This window comes from Camelus bactrianus, chromosome 8 (assembly GCF_048773025.1).
Source record: "Camelus bactrianus isolate YW-2024 breed Bactrian camel chromosome 8, ASM4877302v1, whole genome shotgun sequence".
In the NCBI taxonomy this organism is placed as follows: domain Eukaryota; kingdom Metazoa; phylum Chordata; class Mammalia; order Artiodactyla; family Camelidae; genus Camelus; species Camelus bactrianus.
In genome coordinates, this window is record NC_133546.1 from 20,309,536 (window position 1) to 20,329,232 (window position 19,697).

The window sequence follows — 19,697 nt, forward strand, 5'->3', positions numbered from 1 at the left end:
TTGGATATGAAAATGAATGCTATATAGTAAAATTCGGGGAAGCACATATTGTCATTCTTTTACTGTCTACAAACTCACTTTTAAGAAGTCTGATGAAGGAAAAAAACAGAACCAACACCTTAGTTTCTCATTTCCTGAGTTCTTTACCAACTAAAAGACACTGACACTTTGAGCAGGCTCCCCATCAATACATTCCTACAAACGATCCAAGTTGATTTTTCTTAGCCTGAATAATAAAGATCCAGAAACACAGTGAAGGGGAAGACTGCAGATACAGACAACTCCAGGAACATGAGATGGAATCAATCAAGAATTAATCAGACCTGTAGAGTGCATGCTTAGTATGCAAAAGGTCCTGGGTTCAATCCCCAGTACCTCCATTAAAAAAAAAAATGAATAAATAACCAAACAAATAAACAAACAAACAAACCTAATTACCTCCCCCTCCAAAAAAATGAATCAAACCAGGTGTTTGGGCAAAAAAGGATACATGCTCTGGATAACTGATCTTTGACCAAAATGATCTCGGTAACACCTGAGCTTCCCAGCAAGCCTGAGTCCACAACTTCCAACAGCTCACAGGTTCTGCTGTCACTCAGAGGCAGCCAGCTGGCTGCAGGGCTGGGGATCTCCAGGGTTTACGGTTCTCTTGGGGAACCTCTTGAATTCTCCTTTCATACCACAAGGTGCCCTTGAGAAAATTATTTCCTGTGGCACAAAACACTCTGCCAAAAGACGAGTAATTGATTTCCTTGCAGTGTGTAATGTCTTGGCCCATATGATGTCGTTTCAGATGTTATGGGTTTAGAGGTGGTTCCTCTCTTTACCTTGGCGCCGATTCACCGTGTGTGTTATCCGTGTGACTATGGCCCAGCTTCACTGTCAGGAGGCTCCTAACTCATAAATCGATTTAATTTTCTTAGTTTACCAATAGGATTAATAATAGTAATAATAATAATTTCTGTAAATGATTTTTGCTGAGTAAGAGGGTAAATTCCCAGTTATTCATTAAATGTACATTTACTAACAGGTTTTCTTTTAAATGGACGTAGATATCCACTCTCTAGAAACTAGAAATAAAATTCTAGAAATAAAAAACTGAAAGGGCAGTAATTTGCTTTATGTTTTTGCTGAGGATTTGTCACCTAATAATGCGCTTTTCTATCCATATATACTATATTATAAATATTACATTGTCGAATTCAGACTGATCTTGGAAAGTCATTAACTCTTCTAAGCCTGTTTCTTCTCGATGAAATGGAGAGAATACCCTGTTTCTTGGGTACCTACTTTTCAGACTCGCTGCAAGAAGTCTGTGACATCAGATCACAGATGTTACGTGAAAGCGCTTTGTAAACCATAATGCACTATGCAAATATAAGTTGTTTCTGTTGCTCTGGGTATCTTGATGTCACCACACTAATTAATGGCAATCATGATCTCTGAGTAGACTCATAAAACCCTTCTGTGTTCACCAGGGCAACTTCTACTTGCAGAACCACATGCTGCATCGCATTATGCTGTCATACATACGTACAGAAGATGGGCTGATCATGCCTGAGACTATTAACCAATATTGTTGCATATGCACCGACAGAAAAGGAAAGTTAAGGATTAAGCTCTTGGTACGGGTTAGACTTTAGATCTTGGTGAACTTGTACAGAGAGTTAGACTTCCTTATGTACTGGAGAAGGCTAATCTAATTGATAGTGTGAAACACTTTGGTACAGTTAATGAAAAAATACACAATCTGAGATACTGTTCAGCACTTGTATGGCATGCATGTGCTGCATCTCAGAGCAACAAATCAACCCTCCACGTATATCAATATCACTGAGGGACACAGATGCCCAAGAGGACCTGACTCTGGCCAAGTTCTTCTCAACAACCAGAGAATTGCTTTGTACTTCTTTATGATAAATTACATTATATTTCTCGAAGTAGAAGCGAATGTTCTCAGGCATGTAAGTTATGGTGTATTTTTACCAAACATCTGTTCTTTTTTGAATAGCAATTTGTATACCATATAATTTTCTCAAGTTGTATTCTTTAGAAGAATTAAAATTTCTAATACAATGATTTGCCAGGTTCATCCTAGGAAAGCAGCAAAGATAGCAAACGGAGTTAGAAACATAATTGCACCGTTTTAAGAGAAGGTATATTTATCTTTTCATTTTAGAATAAAAAATTCAATGAAATGATTAATATATAACTTAATAAAATGAAGTAGGTAAGAAAAAAAGAACAAAACAATATACTGTGGAAAACAGGAAACTTGGTTTCAGCCTGGATCCAAGTGACTGCATTTGCTTATTCAAATTGGTAAATTTTAGTTAGAGCCACACAAATTATAGTAATTTTATGATATCCATTTAACATGACTTTTGACAATTAAATTATACAGTTATAAGTGCACATAAAAATAAAAATACATATAAAAATAAAAATACTTATTGAAAATAAACCAAAACACCTAAAACAAAAATACATGTATAAAATTTTAATGTATAAGCTATACAAATGTATGTGAGTACTGACATAATTATACATTTATATGTGGGTTTGTACACACACACACAGACATACATATTTCTAAGAATCCAGAGAAAGAAAATAGATTTTTAACATATTCAAACTGAATTTTTGAAATCATACACAACAGTGAAAAGAAATCTACTAGCAAAAGCCACTCCTCTGCCACATGCCCTGACATCACTGCAGACCTAGCTCAAACACACGCTGTCCTCATGGGTCCCACCTCTCTAACACTACAGAGTGACTGTGACCCTGCTGCTTTTTAGATGCTCAACGAACAAGCTAAACCTGAGATTAAAATTCATTTTGGCATAGTTTTAGGTTTCAGAATATTGCATTACATTCTAAATCTCTGGCCATTGCGAAGTTTCATAATAACAGGCTTCAATTAACTATAATATGGCATTAGCACGAAGACCTCTTACCATAATCACCATAGAAAAATAGGAGTTTAATGACCAAACCAACAATGAGCATTCTGTAGTAGCATACTTCCTAAACTTCTCTCGACTGCTCATGTATCCATAGCTCTCCCATCCCTACCAGTCTAATGCACTGTACCATCCTGCTTTACCCGGACCTGTGCAATAGCCTCTTATCCACAGACACTGCTGAGCTATTCTAATCCACTCTCTGCATTATGTCCAGCCTCTGATCACATCCGATCGTATCATTCCATTGGCTTTTGAAGACTTCCAAATGCTCTTACAAAGATCAAGATGCAGGGCCTTCTGGTCTAGCCGCTGCCTCCTTTCTGTATCACACCCACTGCTCCGTCACTCTCCTTTTCTTTATTGGTTCTCAGGTTATATGATCTTTCTTTTCATTCCTTGAGTATATGCTTTAATCACCAACTACAGCACACTTTTTGCACATTAAGTGCCCTCGATCTGCAATAATTTCCCCCACTCCTCCCACCTTTCACCTAGTTAATTCCTGTTGATCCTTCAGATTTCAGCTTCGACATCATCTCTTCTGTCATGTGCTCTCAACACCACCATGTATATGCTTTCTATAGTGATGTATTTGATTAATATATTTTATATATATATATATATATATATATATATATATATATATATATATAATAATTCCTACTAGAATGTAAGCTCCGTGAGGCAAAGAGATCACGTCACTTTTTTTTTTTTTTTTTTGCTGGAATAAAGAATATCAGAAAGAAAAGAAGTCAACACACTGTAGTTTGCCTAAGTTCAACCTGAGTTCATTAGACATTCACTGAATTGTCTCTAAATTTAAACTGTCTAAATTCCACATGCTTCTTTTAATAAAGAATATATTTTTAACAACAACCCAGCCTCTCATGGTAAGTTCCAAAAATGACGCAAATAAAAACCATTAAATGACGTTCCATAGTGTCCTGAGAAGTTTCTGTACAAGCCTGACCAGTGAGGAACTGTTGGTAGACTCATGTGCTCTGTATCAACTGTCTTTGCATTTAAATTTCCTTTTCAGGAGGTGTTTTTAATATCACTGGATGTGCAGAAATCTGTTCTGAATTTATACCATTTAAAATCAACCTTAAGAGTCAATGATTTATGAAGAACACTGACTTGATGATGGTTTACAACATTTTTCCCTCCTGAGAGGAGACCTATGCTGGGAAAAATAAAACATCCCGATTCTCATTAATGGAAACAGAGCTGAACAGACAACTGTAACTGCTGAAGGTTACTGAAACTGCCAGGAAATTCTAAAAGCAAAAACAAGGTTGGGCTGGCAGATTAATGTGCCTTTCATGTACAATCCTGAAACATAAAACCATGGAATTTTCTAATGTTAATGGACATCTTTGTCAATATTTGTCTGGGCACTTTTATGTTGTGTATTATAGAAAAGACTGAATAGAGGAAAACTCATTCCACAAAGCTGGATCCTAGTGAAGACGTATTCATATGCTACCTAGTCAGTTTCCAACTTCTGGAGGTGCTCTTGGGGCTTATTATTATTTTATTTACTAAACATAATGAGCCCACATATTTCCTCTGCTATGGGAGAATGAATCGAAATAAAATTTACTCAACTAATTAAAGCATATTTATGCCAGAGGAGTCTCAGACTGAATTTAGGCCATCCCCAAAGCCCCTCCCTTTCTTCATCCAGCAGTCATGTTATTCATTGAACAAATAATTGCTGAGCACCTACTAAGTGACAGATTTTTCTGCAGTTGCTCATGAGCTGGCGGGAAACCCAGCAGGATAAGCAGAGCAGATACGTAAGATGCAAAGCAGTAAACACTCTCCCGCAAGTAAACACAGGCTGTTCTTAGAACACATCTGTTGGGAGCACCTGCCTAAGCACCTCATCTGGTGAGAAGCACGAACCTGATTTCCACACCTCCCCTCCCAGCTCAGATTTGTTCAGCTTTAGTCAGCTCCTCCTTCCCCACGCACCTTCAAGTGCATGACCAGCAGCTTCAGGTAAGCCCATGGTGCTGCCCTGCTCTAAAAGGTCCCAAAGTTCTTTATCGCATTCCTGTTGGAGTGCAGGCCTTGTGGTGCTCTGAACATTAGGGAGTTTTATCAACAACACAAGGTATACATGTATCTCCAATACCTTATAGAATGTTACTGAATTTTCAAGAGAATACTTTATAATCACTTCAGCTAAAAGTTCAATCCACCCTAGAGTACACCAGGCATGTGTTACGGAGTCAGAAGCATGACAGTGAGCTCCTTGAAGGAAGCCTTGTATTTTTGAACGGAGCAAGCCATTTGTCAGACTGTTGAACTAATGCCATATCTCGTGAGAAAATACGCACTTCGGAACTAGATGGTTGGTATTTATTTTGAAATCCAAGGAGCCAAGGAATCAAAGTGAATTTCTCTGTCCCTGCACAGAGTCTAAAGATTCTCCTGGCTGAGAATGATACACCCACATGGTTCCATAAAGAGGACCAACACTCAGCAAAACTGTGAAGACAGTAAAAGTTACCTGTGTCTCCGTTTACAATTCCCACCAGGCTCCTCCCTGCCCATACTGACTCACGCAACAATATATCTTTATTGAGCACCTACTATCTTCCAGGCATGGTTCTAGGTGCTTGGTATATATCACTGAAAACAAGTAAGCAAACTGATGTTCCACCCCTTCCTCCATTCAAGATCTTTTTCACGAGTACCCACTATGCGCCTGGAACTGCGCTCAGCGCTTGGAATAGTGATGCAGAAACTTAGCACAGCGTCTGTCCGACAGTGGAGCTGTTTGCAAATATGGTAAAATTATAAAGGGAAAATGGTGCAGGTACCATTTATCTTACCTTGTAACGAATTGAAGATGGAGAAGAGGTACATGAAAGGGACATTCAAAGGTCCCCAGGCAAAGAAAGCAAAACCCCATGTCATGCCCAGTAGGAACGTCAGGCTGACCACGCTGCGCAGGTTCCTTAAAACCTCCTCGCGCAGAGTCCGGCTGCTCCTCTTGCCGTTCCTCCCGCAGATCTGCACCATCACCACGATGAACATGGCGACGTTCAGGAAAAACATGACTCCAAAATACCCGGCACAGGTCACATAAAACACGACTGGATCCTGAATCCAACAGCTTAAAGAAGAAGAGACGAGAAAGAAAAAGCTGCACCATGTCCCCCTTATCTAGGACTTCTCCTGGCTGACTTTGCGCTCCTGCAGATTTCACAGCAGGGCTTTTCTCAAATGCCTTTAAAAACTCACTTCATTTTCTTGGGCCCCGGCTTCTTCCTCAGTGTTTACATAGTTTTTATTTTCCTTTGTTTTGGATAGTTATCATCTTAATAAATAGTTACTTAAGTCAACAATCAAGAAAACAAGGTGGCTTCTTGAACTCTGACTTGGCATGAAGACACGCTTGGTTGGCTCACCCAAAGCCAGGTCTCACCCCCTTTCTCTTACATGCCTGCACTCCAGAGAATGGGAGATTTCTCAACCTCCTTTGTATTTCAGGGCTGGCCATGTGGACACTGTTCTACAAAATTATACAGAAGCAGAGTCCACTAAGAGATTTTTGAGAGCGCTATTCTTGATGGGCTGAACTGGCAAAGCCATTACTCCGTCTTTCTGCTTCAGACATGGAAGCGGGGTCTGCAGCTGTGCTCAGCACCTTCTACCCAGGAAACAAAGGCCAGGAAAGAGCTGTGGAATTGTGGGCCGTCACATTTTTGGTCATAAAATTAATGTCAGTTTTTGCCTTCTTCCAAGTTTCTTGTCATATGAGAAGACTAAATTCCTACTTATTTAAGACACACATAATTGCAGATTCTGTTACTGCAGAGAAAATAATTCCTATTAATATAATTCATCTAGTTGAGGCAAGACCTTATTGGAGAATTGTGATATCCTTATCCTGACACTTCTCGTGCACAATTAAAAAGCTTACATCAATCATAACATCCTTACGAGATAAGGAAGGGTACACTTGATATTCAAATGACATAGATCAGAAAATAGATGAAAGTAATTTTAAAGGGTACTTAAGAGTAAAATTAAAATATTGCAATCAGCAGATGCCTCAGTGTCTAATTAATACTAAGGAAGTTTTTAGCTGCAAAAAAAAAAACAAACCAAAAAACACCCAGATGAATTACTTAATCTTAAAATTCTAATGTAAATGATCATCATTTTAGGTTGTCTTCCACAGTGGAACATAACTTCCACAAAGGCAAGAGCTATCTTGAACATCTTGGAATCCTATAACTTAACATGATTCCTGGCATATAGTAAATGCTCAGTTAATGAAAATTGTTGATGACACAACAATTTACTAAATAGTACTTTAAAGTCCTGTAAGAGTTGACTGACATACTTTTTAAATTCCTTTATTTAGAACTTAAGTATTGACTTCTATGTTCAATATATCTTATTATAAAGGTCCCCAAAATGATACTGCTTGCCCCTGGAGCTAATCCTTCTTTCCATATGGAAGTCTCCCTAGAATCTGAAATTCCTAACCTGGATCCTTTATTTTCTACTCATCCTTGTGGGGTCTCCTGAGTGCTGCCTTGAAAACATAAAAGGGAAGGCCACGAGGGGATGGACTAGGATTGGATACTGACTGGATATAACAGTGCTCTCTGTCCACAAAACGTGCACAGAAGCGTGGCATCCCCGTCAGGAGTCAGCTCTTTATTCATCCAGCATTTCATTCAATCAACAAATATTTACTGAGTAGCCACTATGTGCTAGATAAAATGCAAGACAGCTAACTGCCAATGCTGAAACCATTTAGAAATCTTAGCCTCAATGACCTCACAGTCTGAAGGGAATTTTCCAAATTATTCAGGAATGAACTGATTTCTCCACTCTCTCCATTTCCACACAACACTCACACTGGCACTGAATCACACATGTCTGATACTGCTGTTTAACTCTCTGGAAGACGTGTGTGGTTTAAGGAGTGGGGAGTATGATGGGATGTCCTCCAATAGAACAGGTCTCCTAGAGGACAGCACCTCACACTTCTGCATTTCCCGAGACGAGAGAGCATGACGTTAATGGGGAGAAGCGGCTCAAACATTTCACGGCCTTCAACTGAATTCATCCGTGGTGGAGCAGAGACCCTGGCACAAGCAGGCGAATACACTTCAACCTTCCAAAATAAGCTCACTACGGCATGGAAACTTAGCCTCAACTTCAGGGAACAAAGGATATATACTCATCACAAATAAATCCCCCACCAAGTTTTTATTACTTACAATTCATCACCTTGCTCTTTTCCATAACTTTCTTTTCCATAGACTTCGTTTTGGTTTTTGATCGCTAGAACAATGGACACGACTAAGGCAGGCAGACCTGTTATGACAAGACCATGACAAAAATAACTTTTCTGAAGCGTCTGGAACCGCTTTAAAAGACTGATGATGGCAAGGGGGAAAAAAACGAAAGAAAATATCCATCGTAGAATTGAATTTCTTAGAACTGGCAACTTGGTTAAAAACAACAATAAAATCCCCTTTTTGGTGGGAAACATCCAACTGTAATTGGCAACAATCGAAACCTACTCTTAAATGAGACATTTAAATATTCTGTTTGCCTACTGGTAACCCCCAGAGTACCAGAACCTGATCTATACTGAATGCAGCACCAGACAGTGTAGTTTCACTAATGACACCTGCTAGCCTGCCAGAGTTCAGCCAGTAACAGCTTTATTTTGCCTATTTCTATATAAAGAAAACTCTATAGAAAAACATGGGGGGAACACAATGGGGGCAGAAAATCTTTACAATCTTCTCGTTTCTCTCAAGAGAATCGATACAGTATTTCCATGTATATTTCAGCGGGGAAACGCTAACACCACTCGAATTCCCTGAAGGTGCTTTCAGAGCCTCCTGCAATGGTGCTGAGCCCCTTGGAAACGTCTCGTTTCTATACTGCCATCTAAACAAGAGATTTGTGAGGAAGCTCTACAGTGCCTGGCCCGAAATGAAACCCACATACAGAAGGAGCCTAACGAGAAGACTGCGAACAGGCTAACACGGCCACGCGTATCTGGCTGAGGAATCACGTTAAGAAGCTCAAAGCAAGAATTCTGCTCATTGTTTGGTTGCCCACACGAAAATAACCTTCTCACTCAGATTTCCAAGACATGGGCATGTGTCTTAGGAGTATGCTGAGGAGTCTGAGCTGGCCCTTATGTTTTGAAATAGATGGAAATGCACCACTGTCTGCCAGCTGCTTCTTTGGGCTTGGGTGGGCTGGCTCTGCACACAGGAAATAAGTTTGTGGTGACTCAAGAGCTAGGGTTTTTTCCCCTTTACTCTTGACTTGAGTGAGGACTGCTGAACAGTTTTTAAAAACACTGTTCTGAGGAAGCCCCTTCTTTAGGCTATGCGTATCAAACCCACATCACTCACCAATTTGAAGTTTCACTTAGTAATGCTTATTCTTTCAAAATAGGATTTTCCTATGAGAACCTAGTGATTTCCATGACGGGGAAAAAAATATTAGGAGGCTTACCCCAGCCAATGATGCAAAATTTCAGTATGTATCGGCGAATGTAAGTGTTAAATACTTTAACCAGAGCGATGTACATGTGGATCGCTTCCAGCCCCATCCAGGTGAAGGTAGCCAGAAGGAAGAAATGCAGCAGGGCTGCAATGGCAGTGCAAAGTCCAGCCACGTGGAACGAGGTGACCCAGCCGTCCAGGAGGAAAAGGAGGTTCAGGAACAGCAGGGCTGTACTCAGGTTCATCAGGATTTTGGAGGGATAATCTCTCCGCAATTTTCTAAAGAAGGAAAAAAGAGAACAATATGAGACTAAAGTTGTAGATACATCCTTTAAGCACAGGCAGTGAATTCATATGTTACATGGCTCTGCAAAAAGCTAGGTAGTACCACCGTTATGACTCGGTTCCACCAGAAAGAGGGCTAAAGACATATGAGTATTTGGCAAATTGTAAAGATTTTTTAAAAATACTCATTTTATTTCAAAACTGTTTCCGAAATTTCCATCTGGTTTCAACAGAATTTTTTTTAATCCAGGAAAAAATTCTAGACTTATTTATAAAACATGATATTTTTGTTAAAAAAATTTTCCCTAAAATTTGTTAGTTTCTTGATTTTTAATAAGATAAGGATTCTTTTTTTTTTTTTAAATTTCCTGCTTCAGGACCAATTTCACATTGTGAAGCAAATGTTTTCATCTTTTACCATGTAAAAAACATTTCATACAATTTTTATTTACTTAAATGCTAATAATCTCACAGGTTAAAAACATTCTCTCAGTGGAAATACAGTAAATATAAATTAGGATTCTACAGCTGGGAAATTCATGTTGCATGATATATCTTATGAGGAATATTAAAAATGAAACTTTGAACCACCCTACATGATTCACAAAGTAGATAAATATTTTTAAAAGCTGAGACAATTCTCTTTTTCACATTTTGGGATAGTTAGCACTAGATTTGGCAGATAGAAAAAATACTTACTCAAAAGCAACGTATGTCAGGAGAGTAGTTGCTGAAAAAATAGCAGATATTCCACAACCAATATAGGTGATGAAGGTGAGAACTTTGGTGTTTCTTGCATCCAACTGTGAGGCAGTTCCTTGGAGGTCCTACCAAAAACATGGGGACAGCTGAAAGACCTCTCGAGTCATAAGAATAGTGTTTGTTTTATGAGAAAGTTCATTGATGGTACTTGGAATTCCAGCTCCATCTTAGGGGCAACAACAACATAAGTCAATACGGGCAGACCTCGTTTTATTGTGCTTCACTTTATCTGCACTTTGCAGATACTGCGTTTTTTACAAATTGAAAGTCTATGGCAACTGTGAGTCAAGCCGTTGTTCCAACAGCATTTGCTCTCTTTGGGTCTCTGAGTCACATTTTGGTAATTCTCGCAGTATTTCAAGCTTTTTCATTATTATTATATTTGTTACGGTGATCTGTGATCAGTGACCTTTGGTGTTACTGCTATGACTCACTGAAACTCAGGATGGTAAGCATTTTTCAGCAATAAAATATTTTTAATGAAGGCATCTACATTGTTCTTTTAAAGGCATAATGCCATCGCACACTTAATAGACCACAGTACAGTGTAAACATAACTTCCATATGCACTGGGAAAGCAAAAACTTCATGTGACTCACTTTATCACTTTACTGTAGTGGTCTGGAACTGAACCCACAAAAATATCTCCGAGGTATGACTGTACTGAAATTTCCATTTATGGTACTTTTGTGGATCACTCCATGATCCACACGTTTTTTTTTACCCAAGCTCTTTGCACACCAGTTTGACTTGAAGAGCATAACCACGTCAACCCCCAACAGAAATTGGAGAGGAGGTCATTGCCTGTCATAATAGACGACCAGACCTTTTCCTAGCATTTGCAGGGCTGGGGACACACGTACAAATGGAGGTGACTGTGTTCCACATGGCCAAGCCCTCAGGTGGACTCTGAGCTCTTTGCCTGGAAGGGCGGGGCTCAGCCGGCAGACACCCAGAGGCTCTGAGAGGAATGCGGAGGCTCTTACTGTGGCCATTTCAAATCTTGGTATGTACTGGATGGGGTGGTCTTCCTTTTCTTTTTCTTTTTTTTTTTTTTTTTTTTTTTTTCATAAATGAGAAGTCACTAAGAGTTTGAGGGTCATAGTTTTTTGGTACCTATGATCCTGAAAAGGCACCGCTTAAAAATGTCAATGGTGGTTGTTAGTGGAAAGATTCTAGCATGTGATTATGAAGCCTTAGTTTTAATTTCACTGTGCAGAGGGAGGCAGCTTGCAAAGTCCAGGCTTGGTAGGAAAATCTTTCTTTTCTTCCTTAAATGGGAACTCATAAATCTTGAGTTAAGACCAACCACTCAGTCCTACTTGGAGAAGACAGGCATCACCATATGCAGATGTTTGAAAATGGAGCCTTCTTGGAGAAGGAACATATTCCAAAAGGAATATCTGGTTTAAACTTTTACAACTTAAATTATGAAAACAATTGTTTTATAAGTTTTTCATTCTATAATGTTAATTTTTTTTAAATTTTCACCAAAATGTCAGTAAAATTTGCTATTTACAAAAATGCCTCCAGTAACTGGTGACTGTATGAGCAAACATGTGTGTGAAGTTATGAAATGGGACTCAATTCCGGGTTTGGCTGATGCAGTAAGGAACAGTTAACAACACCTCTGTGACATCAAGAAATGCACAATGTGATCAAATGCAGCAGATGCGGGGATTCAGGGTCAGAGGGGCCCTTTCCTGTCCTCCTCTCCTAGGAATCACTCAAAACATCAGGAGGACATAGGACTCCCACGGCACATGGGATGGGGTTTGAGTCAGTGTCACTTGATTCACAGGTAGGTTACTGCAACCAGCATTTTGGTTACTCCAGGATTTGATGAGACCAGACAAATATCTTGAGAACCTTCAAAGGACTTGTCATCGCCTCTTGAAAAACCTATATCTCCCATCTAGATGAGGCAGCAGACTTGCAAATCACAATTAAAGCCACAATTTAAAATGTAAATAAAATAAAATAAAACTTTTTACAGTTACACATTTATACACAATTCTCATGCTGTTTAATACTTTTAGCAAATGAAGAATATGAAAATATTTGTTCCTCTAAACCAGCCAACATGGGAATGTACCAATGTTAAAAATACGAAAATCAGTTTTACTACAAAGAAATGTAGTAAAGGACATGAAATTCTTCATCTGAGGATTAGAAGGTATAACTATGAATCTAGGGTACATTGTTTAATTTCTCATATGGTGAGTGTGGCAAGGGACAAGGTAGACACTGGGAATCGCTTATTCAAGTGAATAAAGAGTTTGTACATCAAGAAAGATTCTTAACAACGTCTTTGCGGTCCGGAAAAGCTGAAAGGATCTGGGCACATCGCCAGAAAAGATAAACTCTGGAGTTTCTCTTCCAGAAGTTTATAATCCTATAAAAGCAGCCACAGTGGAAAATGGAAAGATAGCACTAAAAAGTGCATACATCCATATACATGTAAAACTAATTATTTATTCAAACGACAATAGAAAAAAATACTATAAAATTACAAATTAACAATAAAATTTAAACAATATTTGAAGAAATTCACTATTCAAAGTAATGAGAAGCCAAACTTTGGTTACATATAAATCATCTCTGAACACTGTGTTACTGTGTTCTATTATCTTAAGATTAGACTTACAGCATACACAATCATGCTCAAACACACAAACAGCTGAAATAATTCAATGAATTAAGCTAAAGCTTACATACTTAAATGAGTAACCATGCAAAGTAAACATTTTATGAAAGAAGGATGCTGTCACTTTCCAAAAAAAAAAGAGAATATGGAAGAAAACAGGTTCTTTTTTAAAAATTATTCAAGGAAAACATGTTATCTTTTAATTGTTCATTTTCATGGTCTGGCAGTAAATGAATATATTAATATTTGAGCAAAGTTAAAAAGTTATTTTCTATGATTGTCATTTCTTTAAATGACTTGGTCGTATCCCCCAAGGCATTTATGCACGGGATTGTCAGGACAATTACAACTTGCAGGGTTGCCATGTGACACCGGCCATTTACATAGGCCAGGTAGATTCATGAGCCAATTACTACATCCCACAGCTCCTCTCTGCTTCCGCCCAGGCCCACAGGAAGCAGCTGTAAGATTTAAGGGATGGGATAAACATGACCTGATGTCTGTGATGCAAATTTGAAAAGCTTTATTGCCCCAGCCCACATGACTCCCATCTCCAATTAAAAAGCAAATGTGGTTTGATCCCTTTATGGAAACTACACCAAAACAGATCTGTTATGATCTAGAGGGTGTCCTTTGCACCAGAAACGTGTCTGCAAAAACACAAGCAGACATAAGGTAAAGGTGCAAGTCGCTGGGTGAATTCACACAGGTTGCTGGTTGTTGGGAGGCTCTTGAAAATTTGGTGGGCAGAAAAAACCTATTGATGCAATCTAATTTTTGATTAAAAAAACTTAACGAGACACAACCAGGGCCAAGGAAAAGAAGGCAGGAAGTAAGGAAGGGAAGAAGGATAATGAAGGCCCAGCAGTGAGAGAAACATCTCTCCCCCAGCCTGAAGACGCCACACACTGTCCTCACAGGCTGTGAGCTCCGGAGGGGAACAGCAGTCATTCTGGGTCACAACGAGATCACCTAGCACAGCACCCAGTACAAAGTCACATTCAAGCACACTGGGTGACAGCATATGATCACAAAGACGATTACTGATGAAACTTGTCACAGCTTCCTTCCATGCTAGTAAAACCCAACATTTTCTTCCTCTAACTTTTCTGTCCCTCCCTTCCTCTCTCTGTCTCCCTAACTCTCTGCTTCTCTCTTAATTCAAGGGTCTTATGGTGATTTTCTTGTATCTGGGATTATTTATCATTACTGTTAATGTCACAGGAAAAAAAAAGTACGGTTCTTTTCTATACTTATTTTGCATATTTTTAATATATGATCTCTGCTAATTAGGTTCTTCATTAAAACTCAAGATTCAGGGTACAGATGAAAATTATCAAGAAAAAAATTTTCCAAACACATACCCTAAAAGGGCAGACTCGAAGAAATAGACCTTCCAAAATCACATCATTTCAAAATGAGTTTAGAAGTTCCTCCCTTACCATCAGAACTCCAAAGTGTGTGAGGTGGTTACACAGGCAGACCGTCTCGCTTGCGTCCGAATCTCTGTGTGCGACACATCCTGACGTGTTCCAAAATCCAGAACCTTCTGTAGAAAGAAGTCAATAAACAGTGTGATAACAAGAGCAGGTCAGTTCCTTCTCTATAATGGATGATCTCTTCTTTGGGGAAATATGCCTCAATAGCTTCTGCCTTGCAGTTTATCTGTAACATGGATACTACTTTGAAAGCTGCCATTACTTAGAATAATTTCAATTCCCGGAGTCACGGAGTGTTAGTGCCAGATGGGTAGTTAGAGATTACCTAGGCAGTGGTTTTCAACTACGTTCTACTGAAAAGCCTCAGGGGGTCTGCAAAAATTTGATTTTTACATTTTAACATATTTTAATAGTGCAACATATGTTTTACTTATTTAATGTAAATATTTTAACATATTTATAAAAATACATTTGTTTAATATATTTAATATAAATATATATTTAACATACATAAATGTATTAATGTTCAATTTATTTATTTATTATAGTTTAAAATTAACTTCCATAAAAAGAATATCCCTTTTCCAATACGTTACACACTACGTTACACACTAATCTCTGGAGATTGACACCTTTTCCGGCCGCGCGAGAACAGCCTCCTTGAAAGATGCTGTAATGGACACAGCAGTCATGCACAGTGACAGCTGATCACAAATGCCTTTAACACAGCTTATCTGACTTTTATGTTACATTATGGAATGTGAGCAACTCATATAGAAAGACTATTTAAAGACTACAAGGTGACATCATTTTTAACTATGTAGCTAGTAAACCAGGATCTTCTCAAAACTGAAACTGGAAACCAAACAACAGCAAAAATCTTTCCAGCTAGATAAGGAGTATCAAAAAAAAAAGAGGTTTGGGACACCTTCAGACTACATTTCTGAGGAGCAGCCGGCACTGGCATTGGTTTGATTCGGCCACTGCAATCCCTCTGCGGAACCCCAAGGAAGCTGAGCATTAGGGGCAGAGGTGGGACGTTTCCCCACTTGCTATTCCCTTCGAAGACACCTCCACACCGAACCCCTTCATTATGCCTTTCCCTCTTGACTGTCAAATGTCATTTTGGGGGCAGTTCATTTCTTTCAAGGACCATGTAACCATTATAACCATTCCTATAGTTACAGTCCTCTAACGTGATTCCTCCATAATCTGTGTCTGGAAGCTGGATTTTAAAATGCATGCCCTGTGACATCAAATAATCTCCTCAGAAGTGTCCTAGAAGAACGTGACTGACATTCATCTAAAAGTGGCAGTAAAAATACATGCTGTTTTTAAATAAATAACTGAAATCAGAGATGGTTTGTTTAAAAAAAAGGTCAAGTCTGACTATTTCTTCCTGTAATGAGTAAAAAGTTACAGGAACTAGCTACCTAAATTTGCAGCTCAGTTGCCATCACACTTACCTTGTGACTCACTCTGATTTGGGATAGAATTAAAGGAAATGCGGGTGTCTAACGATGTTTAAAATTCAGTTGTTATTAAGACAGCCAGTATTTTAAAACTTACCGTTTTTGTTCAGATCCCAGAAGGCACAGATGGGATGAGGCACTGCCTATATTAATGTAAGAATAAACATGTGAATTGTGTTTAAAATAAATGAAAAATCCTATGATTTGAATATGAGAAAAGAGTAAAAATGCTAAAGTTTTCACAAAGAAACAGAGCATCATCGTTCAGGGCAATACGACCTAAGAACGGGAGGCAGTTTTGGGGGGTCTGCTCTCACAGACCTCAGGTGGAAGCAACTACAGCCTCAGAGGAATCAGGGTACTCACTCACCCGCAGGTTACTGTGTCTCACCGTGAGACGCCTTTCTCAGCATTTAGCAAAGCTCTTCACGCTAAAACTTCACTTCATCTACAAAAGTCTCCTTATGCCCAAAAGAACTGAAAGTGGAGACTCCAACAGGTATCTGCACAACCATGCTCACAGCAGCATTATTCACAACAGCCAAAAGATGGAAGCGGCCAAAGTGTCCGTCAATGAATGAATAGATAAACAAAGTGTGTGAGTGTGTGTGTGTGTGTGTGTGTGTGTGTGTGTATGTGTATGTGTGTGTATGCAACAGACTACTGTCCAGACTTTAATAAGAAGGAAATTCCAACACGCTATAATGTGGATGCACCTTGAAAATATCACGTTAAGTGAAATAAGCCAGTTACTAAAGGACAAATACTGTATATGACTCCACTTATACGAGGTATCCAGAGTAGTCAAATTCATGGAGGCGGGGAGCAGAATGGTGATTTCCAGGGGCTGGGGGAGGGGGAGTCATTGTTTCATGGGACATAAGTTCAGTTGGGGAGTATGAAGCCGTCCTGGAGATGGAAGTCGTGATGGTTGCAGAATAATATGAAAGGACTTAATGCCGCAGAATTATACACTTAAAAATGGTTAAAATAGTAAATTTTATGTTACGTATATTTTGCCACAATAAAAAAAATGCTTTATGGATGAAGGAGCTGAAACAAAGGAGGCCAAAGGGTAGAACAAGGAGGTCTCAGAGGGCCGTGTGACAAAGCAGAGCTAATTCTTAGACGATTTCAGTTCCAAACCTTGGTCCTTATCAGCCAGCTCACTTCCCGCCCGCCTTCCTGCCTTCCTAATGGTAGAGTCATGCCTGGGACCCTCCATAAAGCAGGGGAAAACTGTGGCTGGGCCACCTAAGACAATAAGAACCCTCACGCAATTTTATCAAATAAACAGATGATAGCAAGGCGATGAAGTAAAAAAAAAGGAACATTTGCCAGGATTTTAGACCGCTGCTAACCTCTCAAAAAATAAGTCAGCTCTCTCCTGTTGCTCCCTTTTCCCCTCTGCTTCAGTAATCTTTGACTTTAAAACAGCAACCAATGGCGCAATCGTGCAATGCATCTACGTCTAAGTTATTTCAAGGAATGTATGTCGTTTCTTAAAAATAGTGGCTCTTTCCTTCACTCTTACTCTCCTTCAGATGACTGAGTCCTAGCTAAGACTGACTCCTCCCACCCAACACTGCCCCACCGCCACCATTTGCTGTGACATTAGACCACCCAACTAGCTGGTCCCCCCTTGGGGAAAACTGCCCCCCCCCAAAAGTACCAGTTATTTCTAATCATGTAAAAAAAAAGTCCCCACAATTCTCTGAAATAGTCTGCCTCTGTTCCATGGCTATTAGTAGCTTTTTCTTACCTGAGTTCTTGTATGTTTGATTCTAATTCGAACAGGATCCTTCAGATCCTGGAGAGTGATGTTCCCAATACTGCATGCCATCACATAACTCACTAAGGTGCCTTTCTTATTTTCCACATCCTTTTAAAGAAAAAAAAATGTGTATTCATCAGAAGTACACACTTTTATTTTGTTTTGATACTCCAAAGTAAGCAAACTGCCAGCACTTTTTAATACTTAAGATCTTCAGTTACAGAACATCCTGTTTATAAGATCAAATTTCTAGCTCTCTTGAAAGAGCTGTGTTATTTCCCTTATTACATTAAATACATTGAGGGAACACTATGAACCAATGCTGTGAGGCGATGTTCATAAAACTCCTTTCTTAATTGCCGTGGCTGATGCCCGCCAGTTAACATCTGAAACAATGTAAACCCACAAATCATATCCACTCATAAAAAGCTGTGAAACAATTAGATCATTTCCCTATTGTAAAAAAATTGATGAAGTGGTTTTCCTTTAGAGAAGTACCAAGGAAATATGGTGTGAAAAAGAAAAATTCAGCTTTCACGTCTGTGATAACAGTCTGAAGTGTTTACTAACTTAAACCTAAATGCTATTTTCCTGGATTAAAGCCCTGCCAGAACTCCCACCACCTCGGACTGTGCACTTGCCGGCATCTGTAGCTTCCACTTCAGAGATAAGGTTGCAGGAAGTCAAATCAGTGAATCTGTGTTGCAAAGAGATTGGGACAAACAGACCATCCCTCCTGCGAGAGCATCACTACTTTCTCTTTCCCTTCGTGTTTCCTGTTGAACCTCCTAAATCTCTCTATCACTGTTTATAAAAGTTGTCTTGGAGTAACTTATGTGGTTTCTTAAATGCTACATGGTTCTCAGCATTCAGAAAAAAGCTTTTTATAACTTTTGCGTGGTCTCTCTCAATAAAGTGGCTATGGCTGGGGGATACCCAGTCTTTCCCTTAGAAACACTCATATTTTGTTCCCTGTGTGAGGGGAATACCATTAGAACCCTTAAATTATTTTCACTCTGCTATAAATTTACTTTAAAAACCAAATATATGTTTCCTAAGAATTGATTGGGAGATGCCACAAAAAGAAATGATCACATGGAAAAGATGAGCCTCAAAAGGAAACAGCGATAGATTCTTCCAACGCTAAGACCCCTCCCCACCCCTCCCGCTGGGCTCAGCCTCTCCCCTCAGTGGACCCCGCACCGTTCACACTGTCGTACACTTACTGCATTTTTCATATTATTTTTAACTGTGACATTGTTATAAAGCTCAAAATTGTTAACAAATGCAGTTTTATGTGTTCAAAGCTATTATATCCTTCAGAGTAACTGCATGCAATTACATCCCTAATCTACCCCCAAATTTTATATAGCTTGTTCCTAAAGCATTTGCTGATAAAACTTTTAATTTTTTGAGTTAATTACTGTAAATGATTTCATGGTATTCCTTTTACTTCCCCGTGGTCTCCTTTGCCACTCCTCTAACAAGACATATAGCACGGGTCTATTAAAGACGTTACTACTGGCTTTGAAACTTGCTGTTTTCTCTTACACAGACTGAGTGTCTGGTACACTCAGGTATCTTCAGTTTAACTGATAACTTTTATTGAAAAAGCTAAGTGAAACTGCTCTAAACAAGTTATACTTTCAAAGGCAACCAGAGGTCACCAGTGTTTGTTGGCAGTGGCCTTTCTAGCATCTAGAAATGATGCCAATAAAAATGACAGTATGCACTCAGCACAATGACACCCTAACCCAGGGATGTGGAAAGGCCAGAGGTCATTTGAAATACTAATGGGAAAACTGATTAAAGCCAAGAATGCTGCTTACTATGTAAACAGTGCTCC

At 39.1% G+C, this 19,697-nt stretch overlaps 1 protein-coding gene across 8 annotated transcripts in view; it reads right to left on the bottom strand.

The window, feature by feature from the left end:
* The window catches only part of ADGRG6 (adhesion G protein-coupled receptor G6), a 128,080-nt gene that overhangs the window by 13,688 nt on the left and 94,695 nt on the right, over window positions 1–19,697 (bottom strand). For all 8 annotated transcript variants that reach the window (XM_010965650.3, XM_045524484.2, XM_010965651.3 and 5 more), the window contains 7 exons: window positions 17,840–17,959; window positions 16,175–16,220; window positions 14,609–14,715; window positions 10,457–10,584; window positions 9,483–9,751; window positions 8,222–8,318; window positions 5,813–6,096 (listed from right to left, as the gene is read on the bottom strand). In XM_010965650.3, coding sequence (XP_010963952.1) covers window positions 5,813–6,096; window positions 8,222–8,318; window positions 9,483–9,751; window positions 10,457–10,584; window positions 14,609–14,715; window positions 16,175–16,220; window positions 17,840–17,959 — 1,051 coding nt within the window. The remainder of the gene's footprint in view (window positions 1–5,812; window positions 6,097–8,221; window positions 8,319–9,482; window positions 9,752–10,456; window positions 10,585–14,608; window positions 14,716–16,174; window positions 16,221–17,839; window positions 17,960–19,697) is intronic.